Here is a 14,847-nt window from a genome sequence, read left to right on the forward strand (position 1 = left end):
TTACATAAGACTAAAGAAGAAACTGCACTGCCATCTGTGCAACTTTCTGATCTGGAAGTGGACCAAGAAAACTCAACAATCCTAAACATTAATTTAAAGACAGAAAATTGCTTTTTTCCTCTCTTACTATAAAATTCAGGCCCTACTGTCAAATATCTGGTAGCAGATAGCATCAGTGCCTCCATATTAGCTTGATGCTAAGGAATCCTGACCAAATGTTTCACACCTGAGTGAACTGGCTTAGTTTAAGTTGCGATGTAATGTAATGCTGAATTAAAGGGATTTAATAATAAAATAAATTTTCAGCAGTGAAAAGAAAAAAAAAAGATTTCTGACAAATCTGTTTGACTTTTGCCTACATGAGAGATTCTGTTGTGGGCACCAGCAGCCTGCAAAGTGCAGCGTTGCTGGGACAAATTTTCCACATTTGACACTACTATTGTAATATAATGTTTTATTTGTGGAGATTTGTTCTAATAAGTTGTGAATGAAACAGTTGTACCTCGTAGAGAAGATTGAAGCAAGGCGTCTGGACTTGTAGAGTTTTCTAGAAGACGTTTCGCTGCTCATCCAAGCAGCTTCATCAGTTCTAACTGTTTGGTGGGGAAACATGGTTTATATGTGGTTACAGACCTGTGTGGGTGGGTCTGGGTAAAACTTAAAAAAACTTAAAAACAATAGCACTAAATGTTTCCATACTTACCTGTGATGTTCTGGCTGACTGGGCCAGGTGTGTCTTCTCTACGTATGATGACCTGGATGACTGAGAATCTTCATCAACAAGTTGTACCTCCTTAAAATTACTCTAACTTTTACCCACACGAGGCTTCCCAACACCAGCATCATGGGTCTATGTTGCTTTGATACGTGTAATAAAACATTGCAGATAGTGAATGTGGAGCCTGCGTCTGTGTGTGTGTGGGAGGATTTGTCTACAGGGAGGAGGTGGGGGTGGGGTGTTGCGGGGTTTGAGGAGATTCCCAGCCACCACTGTTTCCCAAGTAACTTGAAAGGAAGGAACGTGACCTTTCTCTCTCTCTCTCACACACACACACACACAGGTAGACACACCTTATTCGCTGAGAGGCTTCAGTCTCCACCGTCTATCTTCTGCCTTCATTCTGCAATGAAGGGTCCCAACTGCTGCTTCCTTCTCTGGTGACACAAAGGTCAGAGGTCAACATCTGCATTTTTGCTGCTGTATGAGAGTGTGTGCATGCATGTAAAAACAGAGGAAGAGAGGGTGAGTGGGAGTGTTTGTGAAACCCTGGAGGAGGATAAGGCCATGGAACTGTGGCACTTTATGTGTGTGTGTGTGGTTATATGCTGCATGAGAAAACTCGCTTTCATGAGGGAAGTGTTTGTTGCCCCTGGAACAGGAAGTGGAGACCTGCCCCCACCTCCTCCACAAAACATATATTTGTACAGTTTTTACTTGTTATCAGGCACAGAACAAGCTTCTCAAGCTCTTAAGCTTCACCAAACATCACCCTGTGATCAGGCTGGAAGTCAAAGCCTCTGTGGATCCATATTTGATGATTTCTGGTTTCTCGTCTAGCTCCTCATTTCTCTGCTTAATTTGCTACACCTGATTAATCTGTCTGTGGTTAGGATACACCGAAGGACAATTCATTAAAGAGAGGTCATTGGTTCCAGTGGCAACCGTTAGCACTGTCACCTCACAGAAAGAAGGTTCCTTGAACCTGCTGGGCGACTGGGGCCTTTCTGTGTGCACATTCTCCCTGTGCCTGTGTGGGGTTTGGCTTCCTCATATTCCAAAGATGTACATGTTAGGTGTGAGTGGGCCTGGCTGTTTGTCTTTGGGTGGCACTGTGATATACTGGCAATTAGTCCAGGGGGGACCCTGTTAACCATTAAGAAGATGGATGGGAGGACGTTTGCCCTCACGAAGGTCCTAATGTGGGCAATGGCCACATTTAACAAAGGGGTGCAGATTTTGAATGCAAAGGTGGAGAGGAGTCAGGGTTATCTTGATTAAATTATCATACATGTCATCATAGGAATCCTATTATTTGTCATGACATGTGAGATCTGCTGGTGCCTTAACATCATCTCTAGAAAAATTTAACACTACGGTTGTACTGCCCACTGCCTTGAATATCTCTTTCAAATTTCATGGCACATCTGCAAACTTTCTAAGATCTACACACATGTTCCACCAGGACATTACAATTAAATGTATGGCAGACAGATTGTTAGTCTGTGCTGCCCTCTTCTGGTGACTTCCTGACACACATTATTATTTGTTTGTTCAGCTGCTGCAGCAACAAATCGAAAAGGTCAACTTCAAACTAAACCCACCAGCCAGAAGGTTAGCACAGAACAGTGCCGACACATATCAATTCTACAATCCAAAACATAAAAAGTAAAAAAAAAAAAAGTTAATATATTCGGATTATAATGTCTCCATAAAGTCCACATTGCATGCCATATTAGATTCTAATGTGTGCACGTGTACATGTGTTTTCCACTGTGTTGTGATGCAGGATGCGGAAAATATGATGATGATGAAGTGAGATTCATTTAAATAAAGTTGAAAAATAAAAAAAAAATCCCAAAACACAAAAGACCTAAATAAAGAAGCAAATTAAGAAATGTACAAACAAATGCACCTAAAAAATGAAACTGAACCAAAGCATTTACACAGGCTGGAAGAACATGGCCAGAGTAAAGTGACACAGGTGGAAACTAGTGAGTGCGGAGCAGCTAATCACAAAGGAGGGAAAAACAGCAGGAAGTTAAACAAACCACAACGACATAAAAAAGGTTCACCTAGGAAGGAAGGGACAAAGGAAAACCTAATTATATGTGCCACAGAAGAGATAAACAAAACCATAGATCATGCCAATATATACTGTAAAAGAAGTGTTTATGTAATTCCACAAAGTTTGAATGTGTATGTAACAGAGGGAAATCAGTGTCTTAGTGGAACGCTGATGTGTCATGTTGCAGTTTTACAAGTTGTCCACAAGATGGCGCAATCTGAGAAACAAAAACCAGCAGAGCAGGACCTCTCAAATGGAATGGGTGTTAGGATAGTTAAAATCTTAAAAGGATGAAGGCAACAAATATGAAAGCATTTAGTCAATGTCAATGTCAATGTGTTTCTAAACACTGCATTAATAACAAATCATTTATTTGCACTTTTTGTGTGCTTTTGTGCAACATTTCTCAATATTAAAATACCCCCCCCCATCATTATCATCAGAAAATCATATTTTTATTAATACTTTATCATTTTCAGCCATTCTGAGCTTTCTTCTATTGGGCTGTTTCCAGCTGTGGACCAAAGTAAAATGAATGAGCTTAAGATTTGTGGGTTCAAAGCCTTATCTCAGGGCGTCACAAGCATCTCTTTTAACTCCTCTTACCACTTACTTGTCTTCCTATTTACACAAATCTTCACACTGCTGACAACAAACGTCCTTTGTGGGTATCGGGGGGGGGGGGGGGGGGGGGGGGGGGGGGGGGGGGGGGGTTGTTGTTCCTCTTGACATGAAACCTCTGAAGCTGTCTTCTAATAATTTACCTATTAAGAGACACAGCATGGGAGCAGGCGGGAGAATGATGTTATGATGTCTTCTGCAGAATTATTTATTTAAGAAAAAACACCTTTTGTGCCTGTATCTTTATATTATAACAATTCTGACAAATCATCTCCTGTAAAATGACTTACTGCTAATAAATGTCTTTTTTGCAACAAAACTATTTTCGTTATCAATAAATGATTAGTTTCAAATAAACAAGGAAATGGTCTTACCTTTTTTCAGATGTCTGCATTTAGAGGAGGAAATATTCCTACATTACAGATAATGATGCACATTTATGTTCAATAGTTTAATGAATGATTAACTTATAAGCTTGTTTACTGATATTAGAATATAAATAAGTGCCTAAACGTAAGGATGCATTGAAGCTGGGATTTAAAACATTATCTCTGCCTTAGTGTTTACATTTAAACTAATTTAAAGACATAAGATGCAGTTTTATTTTTTTTTTGCTGTAAAGCTCTCTCTGAGTCAGAATTCAATTATTAGAGGAGAAAGAGGAAAAATGACCTCATCAGTGAAGACAGATCCAAGGACTCATTTTCACTCCAGCTCATTTTATTAAGCAAAGTATCAGAATGGTCTGTAATTAGTCGTTTTAAAAAAAGAAACACGGATAAATCAGGGAATGTAATGAGCAGTACTGCAATACTGTTTTAAAATAACTGTGTGATTATGAGGAATGATAATAAAAGGGAATGTGGTTAAATTTTAAAAATGTGTCACACACATTTCTGACATGTAGTGTGTGTGCGGATGTGTGTGTGTGTGTGTGTGTGTGTGAGATGAGTGCATGCTGGATGTGGCAGCAGCTGAACAGCAGTAGATGTGACAGTGTTGAGAATAATAACACATAACAACAAACTGAAACTAGTTCACATCCAGGTGTGGTAAAAATGGATCTGTGGTGAAACAGACAACTTAAAGCCATCAAACAAACAACAAAATATATTATTTTAGCCCTCACAAATTTGCTCTATAAAAACCAAACAGCTGGACTGGCCTCATATTTGTGTAAATACCAATGTACTGGACTTCACCCGTAAAAGAGGAACACATTGCACATTAGTTCGATTATTACTCCAAACTCACTAAGAGAACGCCAAAAAAAAAGGACAAACAACAAAACCTGCTGGAGCCCGGCCGATACTGGATGTTAAAGTTATTTTGGTAGAAAGTCCTACCAATAATAATATTCCTAATACAGTATACTGGCGACGTATAGCAGGCTAGCTAGTTAGCTGTCAAGCTATACTGAGGAGGGAACATTTGTAGGTCTGTTTATGAACTCTCTGGGTATGTATTCCACTAAAAGCTCAGCTGTGATGCTAACGTGTTGAAACTATGTGATGACACATACTTAATATACAGTGGCACTGATAGATAGATCCGTGATGGGCCAACATCACTGATACGTCGGCCGGGCTCCGATCTCTACAGTGGAGATGTTTTAAAATGTCACCCAAAAAAATAACATTCACAAGCATATAAAGTTAATCGACCCTCTAATGCAAATATCTGGAAGCAAGATATAAAAAAATAAAGATGGAAAATAAATCAGTTTTTGCTTCTTCATATATATGAGAATATATATGAGAATATTTAACAAAAAAAGTCTGTACATACCAGACTCTAAAAGATATATATATATATCTATATATATATATAGATATATATATATAGATATATATATCTATATATCTATATCTATATATATCTATATATATATATCTATATATATATATATATAGATATATATATACTGTCACTTTTTTGTTAATGATTAACATCCAAAAATAAAATAAAATCTTCAGTCAGTTTTTTTTCTTTTTAAAGTGATCAGTAAAAACATCAGAGGCTGGTGTGTCTTGCAACATTAACGATGCAGTGCGACAGTCAGAAGGTCAGTACTTCAAACATAAAGAGCAGAAACAAAAAGGTTCCTAACAAAGCTAGTCTTTACACCACAGTGTCAGTGACTACACCTCAGTTCGTTTTTTTCTTTTACAGTGTACTTTCTCTGCCTGCATGTCACAGCAGCATGGACTCCTGCATGGCAAACGCCTCCTGTGCGTGCCTGTAGTGTGGTCCTCCAAACAGCTGGGGGAGCCGTTGCCGTATGACGGGCTGCTGCTCCTGGAACTGTGTCCTGTAGTGGAGCAGCGTGTCTGGGTTGGTGGGGAAAGTGAACTCCTGAACGGGAGACATTTGGGCTCGCTGGAAGCTGGGCGAGCGGGGCATCCCACCGGGGGACTGAGGGGGAAGTTCGTCCTCTGGCTCCCACTGGAGCCCATCTACAGCCCGCCGAGGCCTGCCTCCTTCTGGCAGGTAGTGCGGGTTTGCATCACCTCTCCGATGCCCTTCGAACCTGTAGTCCGCTGTGGTGCAGAGCTGTCCGGTTGAGGTGAACTGTTGCAGGTAGAGAGGAGTGAAGCTGCTCTGGGATTCCAGCTCCAGGGGAGGTCTGGCATTTCGGGGATTGTGGATGGAGCTAGATGGCGCCTGTCTGCGGTAGGTGGCAAAAGAGTTGTTCATGAGAGCCTTGTCGGGGGACAAGCTGCTGGGGTGTCGCTGGGTGGTGGCATAAGCTCTTTCCCCGTACAACACACCGGAAGATGGGGGAAACCGTGAGGGTGGAGCATAGAGTCTGTCCTCTCCACTGTGCTCCAGGCTCACGCTGTGGGCAGGATGTAAGATGGGGACTTCAGTAGTAGTTCTTCCTGGGGAGTGCTGCAGGGGAGGCATGTGGTACTGGGTACCAGAGTAGCTGGCTGGGAGCCTTGCTGGACTGTTCTGAGAAAACGGAGGAGGGAGTTTGGCCATTCTAGGCCCTGCTGTGAGTGAGACTACACTCCCAGCCAGGCTGGGTCCACGGCTAGGACTGCCCTGATGCAGGCCTGATACACTAAAGGGTGTCTCACTGCGAGGGGTCCTCATTCTGGACAGAGGTCTTTCTAGCTCGAGGATCTCAAAATCCTGCTCTGGCAGCCCCGGTACGTTGTCATATTGGGAGGCATTAGAGCCTCTGTCGGAGCCGGGGATGAATCCCTTGGAGTGTGGCCGCCGGTGGGGCGGAACATTATCATCAGGACTGGAAGGGGCCGGTGACGCGCTACGGCTCAGCTGAACCTCCCGGGCAGCTGCTGCTTTGACGGCTTCTAGCTTAATCTCAGAGGGTTTGTACCAGCGGGGGGTGATTTCTCTACGGGAGCTAGAGGCCGCGTTAGAGTTGTGGTTGGCGGTGGCGTGGCTCTGAGTCTTCACTCCATCCACGGTGGTGATCTGTGGTGTTGGAGTTGATGCTGAGGTTGGAGTTGCTCCCCTCTCAGGTGTGGTGGAGGTGGACTGCTTTTGCTGCTCACCGGTGATCTCACCCGATCCCCTGGAGTGGGCATCCCTTTTGCTCGCCTTGTGGTGGCGGACTATTTTGTCCAACGAATCCCGGCGAGACCGGGATGGGGGCCGGCTGGGTCGCTGCTCCGGTATCGGACTCGGGTCCCTGGGAGGCTCGACAAGCTCGGCGTGGCTTTGACCGTTGGCCACATGGTTCAACACTGGTGCTGCCAGCTCAGGAGGAAGCTGCCCTAGAGGCTTCATGGGAAACTCTTCCTCCTTACCTGCAAGATGGAAAACAGTGGACATGCATTAGGAGAGAAAGGTGAGCGGTGACAATGCGACACATTGTGTGGTGCTGATTCACATCAGATGAGGAGTCACAACAGGTACATGGACTCATGCAACAACACTGGCATAGAGGTAAAAATAAAGGAGAGTTACATTCATGACAACACGTACCCACAGGCAAAGAGCAAAGGACGAATTAAAAACATCAGAAATGCTGTTAAAATATTAATTTCCCACCATGGGACGCTAAATTAGGAAGCAGCACTCAGCTGAGCGGCCTTTGAAATAATTTTCCTCCATTTCATTAAACAGTACTTAGCTATAGCAGTTGCCAAAGGTCACACAGAAAGAGCTCCTGATTAATGAACCTTCTCAAATGTACTGAGACTTGTAAGTACAAGCACGAGAAAAAAGTCTTAGACTACTCTACACCCAGAACATTTTACATGTTATGACATTATTACTCAAAGAAACAGGAAGAACAGTTGACAGGAACATGTGCAGTGTCCAGACACGCTGATGTGGTGCTGGTGAGGACTGTAAGACAACGTGAGATCACCAGAGTCACAGCCAGGAGGCAGCAGCTGGAGGAAGAGGAAGTGTCTGGAGAGTCGACATGTTGGCAGCATCTCCACAAACTGAAGTGTCAGTTCGTGACAAAATAACCCACCTTTTTCCTCCGGATGGTGTCGGTGAAATCAAAACTGATTTTATCGAATGACTTGACTGAACTGGATAAAAAATATAGAAACAAATAACTCAAATAATTTGAATGCTTCTAATTTAGATCTAGGAAGATTCAGGGCATTAGACAGCTTCAGGCTAACAACAGGTTTTTGTATCAACATTGGTTCTAGCAACTGTATTAAGACAAAGTCCTGCTCGAAATGTGTAACTGTCATCCTCAGCTTTGGTGGTGCTAGATTCTGGATTCATCAACAGAAATAACTCTTTTATACATTAATGGTTCCCTTCCCTACCTAGAACCATGTGGGAGGTCATCTATGAAAATATTGGCAGATAACTGGATAAACCCTCTATCACAACCAAACAGAAGACACACAAGAAGTCGCTGGGGAACCTTGAAAACTAGCAAGACATTCTAAGCTTGTCAAATTACAATAGATCATTTTGCCACATATGAGTCGCTAACAAAAACATGTCCTTAGCTGACACTATCTTCCTCATGGGACACTAATTGAGATCACATATAGTTTTACCACAAGCTCAAAACTTGAAGCCTGGCTTCCTCTATGACTTTATTCGTCTAAATCCCTTACTGGCTGTGTGGACTCGAGCCTAAAATCTAAATGGTAAAACCTCTCTTGGTGCTCACAGTTTAGTCTGTTCAGATACAAACACATCTCTCCTTCACAGCAGTGAACATGGAAGCAAATGATTAAAACGGAGCTCTAACAAAAGCCTCCAGTGTTGGAGAATCATCTCATTATCTTAGCAAGGAGGAAAATGAGCAGTGTAGCTGTGTGGGCTCACTGTTATGGACTGACTAACTAAATACAGTAGGAAGCAACAGGGGAACATGAAAAAGACCGATGTGGATCCATTCAGCACAATTATCTACTTTAAAATCTACTATCAGTTAATAAAAGTAATGTTTATTCAGCATGCATTTGAATCAATGCTTTCAGTCTGTATACTACCTTTGGTTAGCCACCAGAGGGCGCAACATATCACCAAATTTGCAACCACTTGGCAATCAAAACAAGAGGGGATTAGAAGCCACTGCAGGACTCCAAATACGCACTGAAGCAAAGCATCTGAGCCCAGGTAAAAGTTTTATGTGAGAGAAAGAATAAAAAAAAAAATACACAGCTGGAAGACTGGTTTGTGAAGGAAAGTAAACCCAGACAGGCGACAGACAGGACAGACTGACTGAGGGACAGATGGACAGAGACATGGAGAAGTAAGACCAGTCAGGATAGCCCACCGGTTACTGTAGGAGGGAATGTGGCCACCACTCACAGCCACACTTTTGTTGTTGTTGGCTAACATTGTTTGAAAGAAGAGGGAGAAAAGGCAGATTAATGAGAAGACAGAGCAAGGTTAGAAAAACACGACTACTGCTAGCCTAACGAGGACAGGAAGCCGAGTGTGAGTGTGTTAGTATGACTACATGCACTTTCTTGTATAAAAATGTAAATAAACAGGAAATACATAATTTTTCCAAGTGGGGAAAATGGGAGCTCAGTCTGCAGTAGCTATTTAACTGTTAGCATTTTTCCAGGCTATACAAGTCATTTTTTGGATAAAACCTGCAGAATTTTGGTCATGTGGCTGCTGGTCATACGTCAGTGAAACATGGCTGTCTAGCTGCAGTGAGGAGTGCAGAATGTTTTGTTTTTTACAGAATCTTCTCAGTGTAAAAACTTTATGTTTGCTGAATTTTTAACTAAGACATGTCGAATAAAGTCAATAAAAATGCTGCACTGCGTTGAACTTTGTGTATCATCACACTCCTTTGTGCGTTATAGCCGTCTGTGTGTAAGTGTACCTGGCGCAGGAAGCTCCAACTTAGCCCTCCTCAGCTCTGTCATGGACGCCTGCAGCTGCTCGATCACAAAGTCGTCCTCGAAGTAGAAATTTTTGGACAAAGTCACCTGCAGAAACTCCACCAGCTCCTCCATAGACAGCTTCATCATGTGCTCTGTGAATCAAACACATACACATGTACATCAACACTGGTGTTGTTGTTGGAGGGGTGGACACCGCGTTGATGTGAGCAGCCTTACTCTTGTGCATTCTGAGGATGGTGTAGGACATGGCAGACAGCACTCTTTCACCCTCTAAGATGTAGATGTCCCAAATCCTGAGGGTCAGGGTGAAGGGAGTCTGACACAAATGGACAAAAACGTTGGAATGAAATGTTGCGTTGGCTCATACTGAGGTATATGTGAATGTATATAAATATTATCAACAAACTCACTCTATCCAGGAAACACTGAAAGAACCACTTCATGGTGTAGAGACTGGTAAACACCTCCTGACTGTCCTGCAGCAGCACAAACAAACCCAGCAGAGAATCTGTTTAGTGCATCAAGTATTTCACATCTCTGTATGTGAAGTAGTTTTATGTTGTTATTCCATCACTTGTTTAAATATTAATGGCTGCAGCAGTGTCATGTGTCTCACCAGGTGATGTTTCAGTTTGGGCATCATCTTCTTCAGGATGCGGTCGTGGTGCTCCTGGAAACGCATCAGCTTCGGGAAACCAGGAACAAAAAACCCTGAAGGTGTGACATTCAGAGACAGACTGTCAGGATCAGTGAAACCACGAATCCTGTGCGTTTGTCTTCTGTGTAGTGAGGCTTAGGAACTCACTCTTTCAGCATGCCTGCTCACTAATACATTTCATTGATGTCTTAAATATTATTGATCAAGTTCTTTTTCTCAGTAAATATCAAAGGTGAGCTTGTTATTAGATATTCTGAGGTACACAACAATAGGCAGCTCTATCATGGGCTAACTTCAACCAGTCGGGTGAAGAGGAAACACAACAAGCCACAGAGGATCTTTAAAGGCTAGCAAGTAGTACTTAGCATGTCGGCAACGATTTTGACACGTCACACTTATCGCCAAAGTCTCTTGGAGTGTGGAGAAAGAGTCAGCACCGTGCATGGCGTGCTTCTGTCCGGACAGCAGTTTGACCAGAGCCCAGAATGCGTCCTCCTCATTCATGTAGATTAACAGCAGAGCTGTGATCTGACTCATGCCCTGGCAGTAGCCCACCTCCTGCAAACATACACAAACACACACAGAATTCAGCTGAGAGGAAACACCTCACTGAGACTCTGTGATGAAACATAAAGTCCTTCTGTAACCTGTGCAGTTTTTCTGAATGACTCACCGTGTTGTACATGGAGTAGGCTGTGAGGACATGGAAGAGTGCCTGCTGCCTGAGAATACACAAACACACAGTTTTCCACCAGCCTCTTTAGCTTTCTGTTAAGAAACTAGAAGCTGCATGTCAGCCTCTCACATGCAGGATCACAGACAGAAGTGCTATTGCTTTACATGTATCAAAGATAGTGATAAACAATTAAATCTATGTGAGAAGATGGAAGTGGAAACAGAAACATGAGGTCACTCACTTCCACATTGGGAGAGCTTTCAGGCTTTAGACATAATAATAAGCAGGTTGTCACCATCGTGGCTCTTACAGTACAGCAGTGATAGGCAAAAATACATTTATTTCTGCTGCTAAGTGTTCCTGCTCTAGACGGTCAGTGACACACAAATAACGAGGTGATAAAGCAGCGGCATGTCTACCTGTAAAGGAAGAGTTGATATGTAATGTGTGGGCATTTGTTATGAGCACAGTAATCTGAAGTGATGATACTTACTTGACGTCGTAGCGATGCATGAACATGATGTGGTCCCTGTAGGTGCGATTCACATCGAGGTCTATCTGTCGGATGTCGGGGGAGACTCCTCTGGCTCGGGCCTTCAGCTTCTAAACAACACACAAAGCAAAAGAAGTTCAGTTTTCCCTGTTACTTTTAAAGATTATAATGTGAGCTTGGTAGATCTAAAACTAAACCTGATTCTGAATCTAAGTACGGTTTTTTTTGCATTGGAAGAGAAAGTGAACTTGTGTATTCACCTAGTGATAACATCAGCATGCAAGTTAAGCTTAGCCTGATAGCGGTAATCTATCCATTGGGTACCTTGTACTCTGCAAATTTACAGCTTTGAAAACAAAACTTGAACTAAATCACAGTAGGAAGCTAACAAGCTAACTTTGGTTAGTGTGATGATCACTAAAGCAAGGCGCCAGGGAGCTAGCATAAATGCCACTTTCTTTAAGTGTAATTTATTTTTAGTTGCTTGTTCTGAGTTTCAGTTTATACTTTCCACAGTGTTCTGTATGTGTGTCTAAAGTACAATTATAATATTTCCCCACCAGCTGAAGGGCTGATCTATTGATCTTTCCAGCTAAACTTTCTAATGAGATCCAAAGTTTGTCTGAGCACTGCACAGAAAAATCTTTACCGTGTGCAGGACCAGGCTGCACAAACACAATTAAAGCCTCCAAACCCACAATAATACTGAAGCTCAGTGAAATCAAATAAAGCCAAGGTGACTGCTGGCTGGCTCGCTTATGAATCTTTATGAGGCGCATGCTTTAATCAGCGCAGCAGAGACTTCATAAACTGTTGTGGGAGAGCTGTGTGGGCAGATATCTTGGCTTCATACCTCATAGAAGTCTTTCTTCTCCTCTTTTATTTTGGGAATGTCAAGCAGGAGACACCACACCTCCCCTCGGAGTTGCAGGGGAATTCCCTTATAGATCCTCCTGACCAGCTGGAAGCAAACAAACAGCAGGACGTCATTGTTAGAGAGGACTTTATGTAGCCAAGAAGCACCTTTAGATACAGGTTTTATGTAGCAAAACATCACACAGGGTGTGATTATGAAAGTTGTTTTGCTCTACAGATACTGATTGTAGCATAACGCGTCAGTGCTCCTGAAAAGACACCCCAGCAACTGTAGCAGCAACCTGTGCTGTGGGTGTCAGCTGAGACAAAATTATATGATACCACGATGGGGAATATACACGGACCACAAAGATGCAATCAGAGCCTGTGGCAGTTGCCAAAATTATACCGAAGCCTTCTTCCAATGTGTCAGAGATGTCAGATGCTTGATTGTACTTCGCACTCTGAGCACAAAAAAAGCAAAGGGTTCTGGAAGGTGAACTGCGACCATCTGGCTGGACGAGCTCCAGGAGAGATTGTAGGCACAGTGAGAGAGTGAGTGAGAGAGAGAGAGAGAGACTGCTATGCATGCAAAACAGTCCATGAGTAATTCAGTGTCCACAAAGAGAAGGAAAATCAGTCGGACTGCGAGTGAGGAAGATTAAGTCTTAAAACCCAAACTGCTGGAACAGCAAAGTAATCGCAGCAGTGAATTCTCTACAGCTATTAAAATGCAGCCAGCTGGAACAGTTATACAGAAGATACAGAGGACTGTGTGTGGAGCAGGTGACAGACGGAGGATGCCACCGGAAAGGACAGTAGAGTGTCAGGAGGCTGTATAAAACATGCTCAGCCATGTTAGACCAGAACTCCTGAAAACTGCATCTACAACATCTTTCAGTGCCCTGGAGTGAGTGAACGCTGCAGATTTGTATTGATCTTGTATGTTTTTCCTCAGCATTTAATTAGTCTGTTCACACACTGCGCAAACATCAAACCCCTGGTTGGTGTTTTTTTACACTTACAGTTAGAATTAAGTTGAATTAATCAAACATGATGGTTGCATCTTTAACAATGTGCACTGTAGACAGCAGAGGGGAGAAAGTTTGGAGTTCAAACAGCTGACAACAATTTCTGAAAGATTATTAGAAAGTCAGATCATTAGTGGCAATAAATCCAGTGTTTTGTCTCTTTGTCTGACTGATGATTTCTTATGCAGAAACACCATGGAGGTTGTTCTTAGAAACTTTTTGCAAAGGATGGGTGCTTAAAATACTTAGCAGCTGACTGGATGAAACATCTGTCAATCACAGTCTATCTTTGATTAGCTAGCAAGTAGCAGATAGCATGTGTGTAGATTATTGTAGCCATCTTTGTGAAGAAAATATGAGCATAAAGGGCTATATGTCAGCATAAAACACACCCACAACTCATTGGTCCAAACCACAGTTAGGCCAAAAACACTCAGCTTGAAGCCTCTGAAATAGTTTCGTGTGTGAGAGAGTCAGATTTTCAGACGTGTCTGATGATGAACTGAGTCAGATCAGTGTCTGTGGATGGTATGTTCTCATATTAAAAGAGAAGCATTGTGTGTGTGTACCATCTCTGAATAAATTACATTTGTGTGTGGAGTATCCATCAGCCTCCTCCTTCCACCACACTTAGGACTCACTAGTTTGTGGTGCAACAGCCTTGTAATTAGGCTCTGATGAGCGAGGCAATGAGAGCATCTGTTAGACTAATCATCCTCTGAGTGTATGTGTGTGTTTGTGTACGTACATGTGTCAACATTTGTATGTTTGTGGTTACAAATGATGTAAATGTTCAGATTTCTAAATGAAACTTTTCATAATTAACACAAGGTCAAGCTAAGCTAGTGAAACCTGACTTTGTGGATCTTGAAGCCGTCTATTTTACTGTATTTACCTGTATGCTGTCATGTCACAACACCATGTGGTTTCATGTTATTACTGTTATGCTAAACACGATAACCTGGAGCCAGATTTTTCATGTGTGGCATGAGGCAGCGTGAGGCAGCGTGAGGGGGGGGGGGGTTGGGACAAAAAAACAAGCTTATGACGGTTTTGCATCTGTTCTGTTGTACTTTCCTACTGCGGGCTAAATGTTCTCAGCAGCTGGTGAGTAAAAAAAAAATAAGAGACACATGAAGCGAGACCCGTTTCATCACTGAGCCGACGGCACGCCGCAGACTGACAAAGAGGAAAGAAACATGCCTGAAGCTAAGGAGACGAAAGAAGCTGTGGAAGAAGGAAGAGGAGGAGGAGATTCAGAGTGATGGACTGAAGCCTCCTCTGTGTCCTTGGATGTAACTCACCATGAACATTGCTTTGAAACAAAAGAGAGAGGCAGAGCCAAAGAATGAGCCTGACTGTGGTGTTGGTGCCAGCAGTGTGTGTGTGTGTGTGTGTGTGTTTCTC

At 42.7% G+C, this 14,847-nt stretch overlaps 2 protein-coding genes across 4 annotated transcripts in view; both read right to left on the reverse strand.

Moving 5' to 3' along the window:
* Positions 1-561, reverse strand: part of abcc9 (ATP-binding cassette, sub-family C (CFTR/MRP), member 9) — a 49,373-nt gene extending 48,812 nt beyond the window's left edge. Inside the window, exon 1 of the transcript XR_003672395.1 lies at positions 503-561. The gene's annotated coding sequence lies outside the window, so the exon portion shown is untranslated. The remainder of the gene's footprint in view (positions 1-502) is intronic.
* A 3,545-nt stretch (positions 562-4,106) lies between these two features.
* Positions 4,107-14,847, reverse strand: part of usp6nl (USP6 N-terminal like) — a 55,317-nt gene continuing 44,576 nt past the window's right edge. For all 3 annotated transcript variants that reach the window (XM_028399164.1, XM_028399162.1, XM_028399163.1), the window contains 9 exons: positions 12,408-12,515; positions 11,555-11,664; positions 11,059-11,107; positions 10,823-10,943; positions 10,344-10,438; positions 10,138-10,203; positions 9,944-10,043; positions 9,706-9,858; positions 4,107-7,186 (listed from right to left, as the gene is read on the reverse strand). In XM_028399164.1, coding sequence (XP_028254965.1) covers positions 5,601-7,186; positions 9,706-9,858; positions 9,944-10,043; positions 10,138-10,203; positions 10,344-10,438; positions 10,823-10,943; positions 11,059-11,107; positions 11,555-11,664; positions 12,408-12,515 — 2,388 coding nt within the window. In that variant the 3' untranslated portion in view covers positions 4,107-5,600. The remainder of the gene's footprint in view (positions 7,187-9,705; positions 9,859-9,943; positions 10,044-10,137; positions 10,204-10,343; positions 10,439-10,822; positions 10,944-11,058; positions 11,108-11,554; positions 11,665-12,407; positions 12,516-14,847) is intronic.

The sequence above is a fragment of the Parambassis ranga genome, chromosome 2, assembly GCF_900634625.1.
Source record: "Parambassis ranga chromosome 2, fParRan2.1, whole genome shotgun sequence".
Lineage (NCBI taxonomy): Eukaryota > Metazoa > Chordata > Actinopteri > Ambassidae > Parambassis > Parambassis ranga.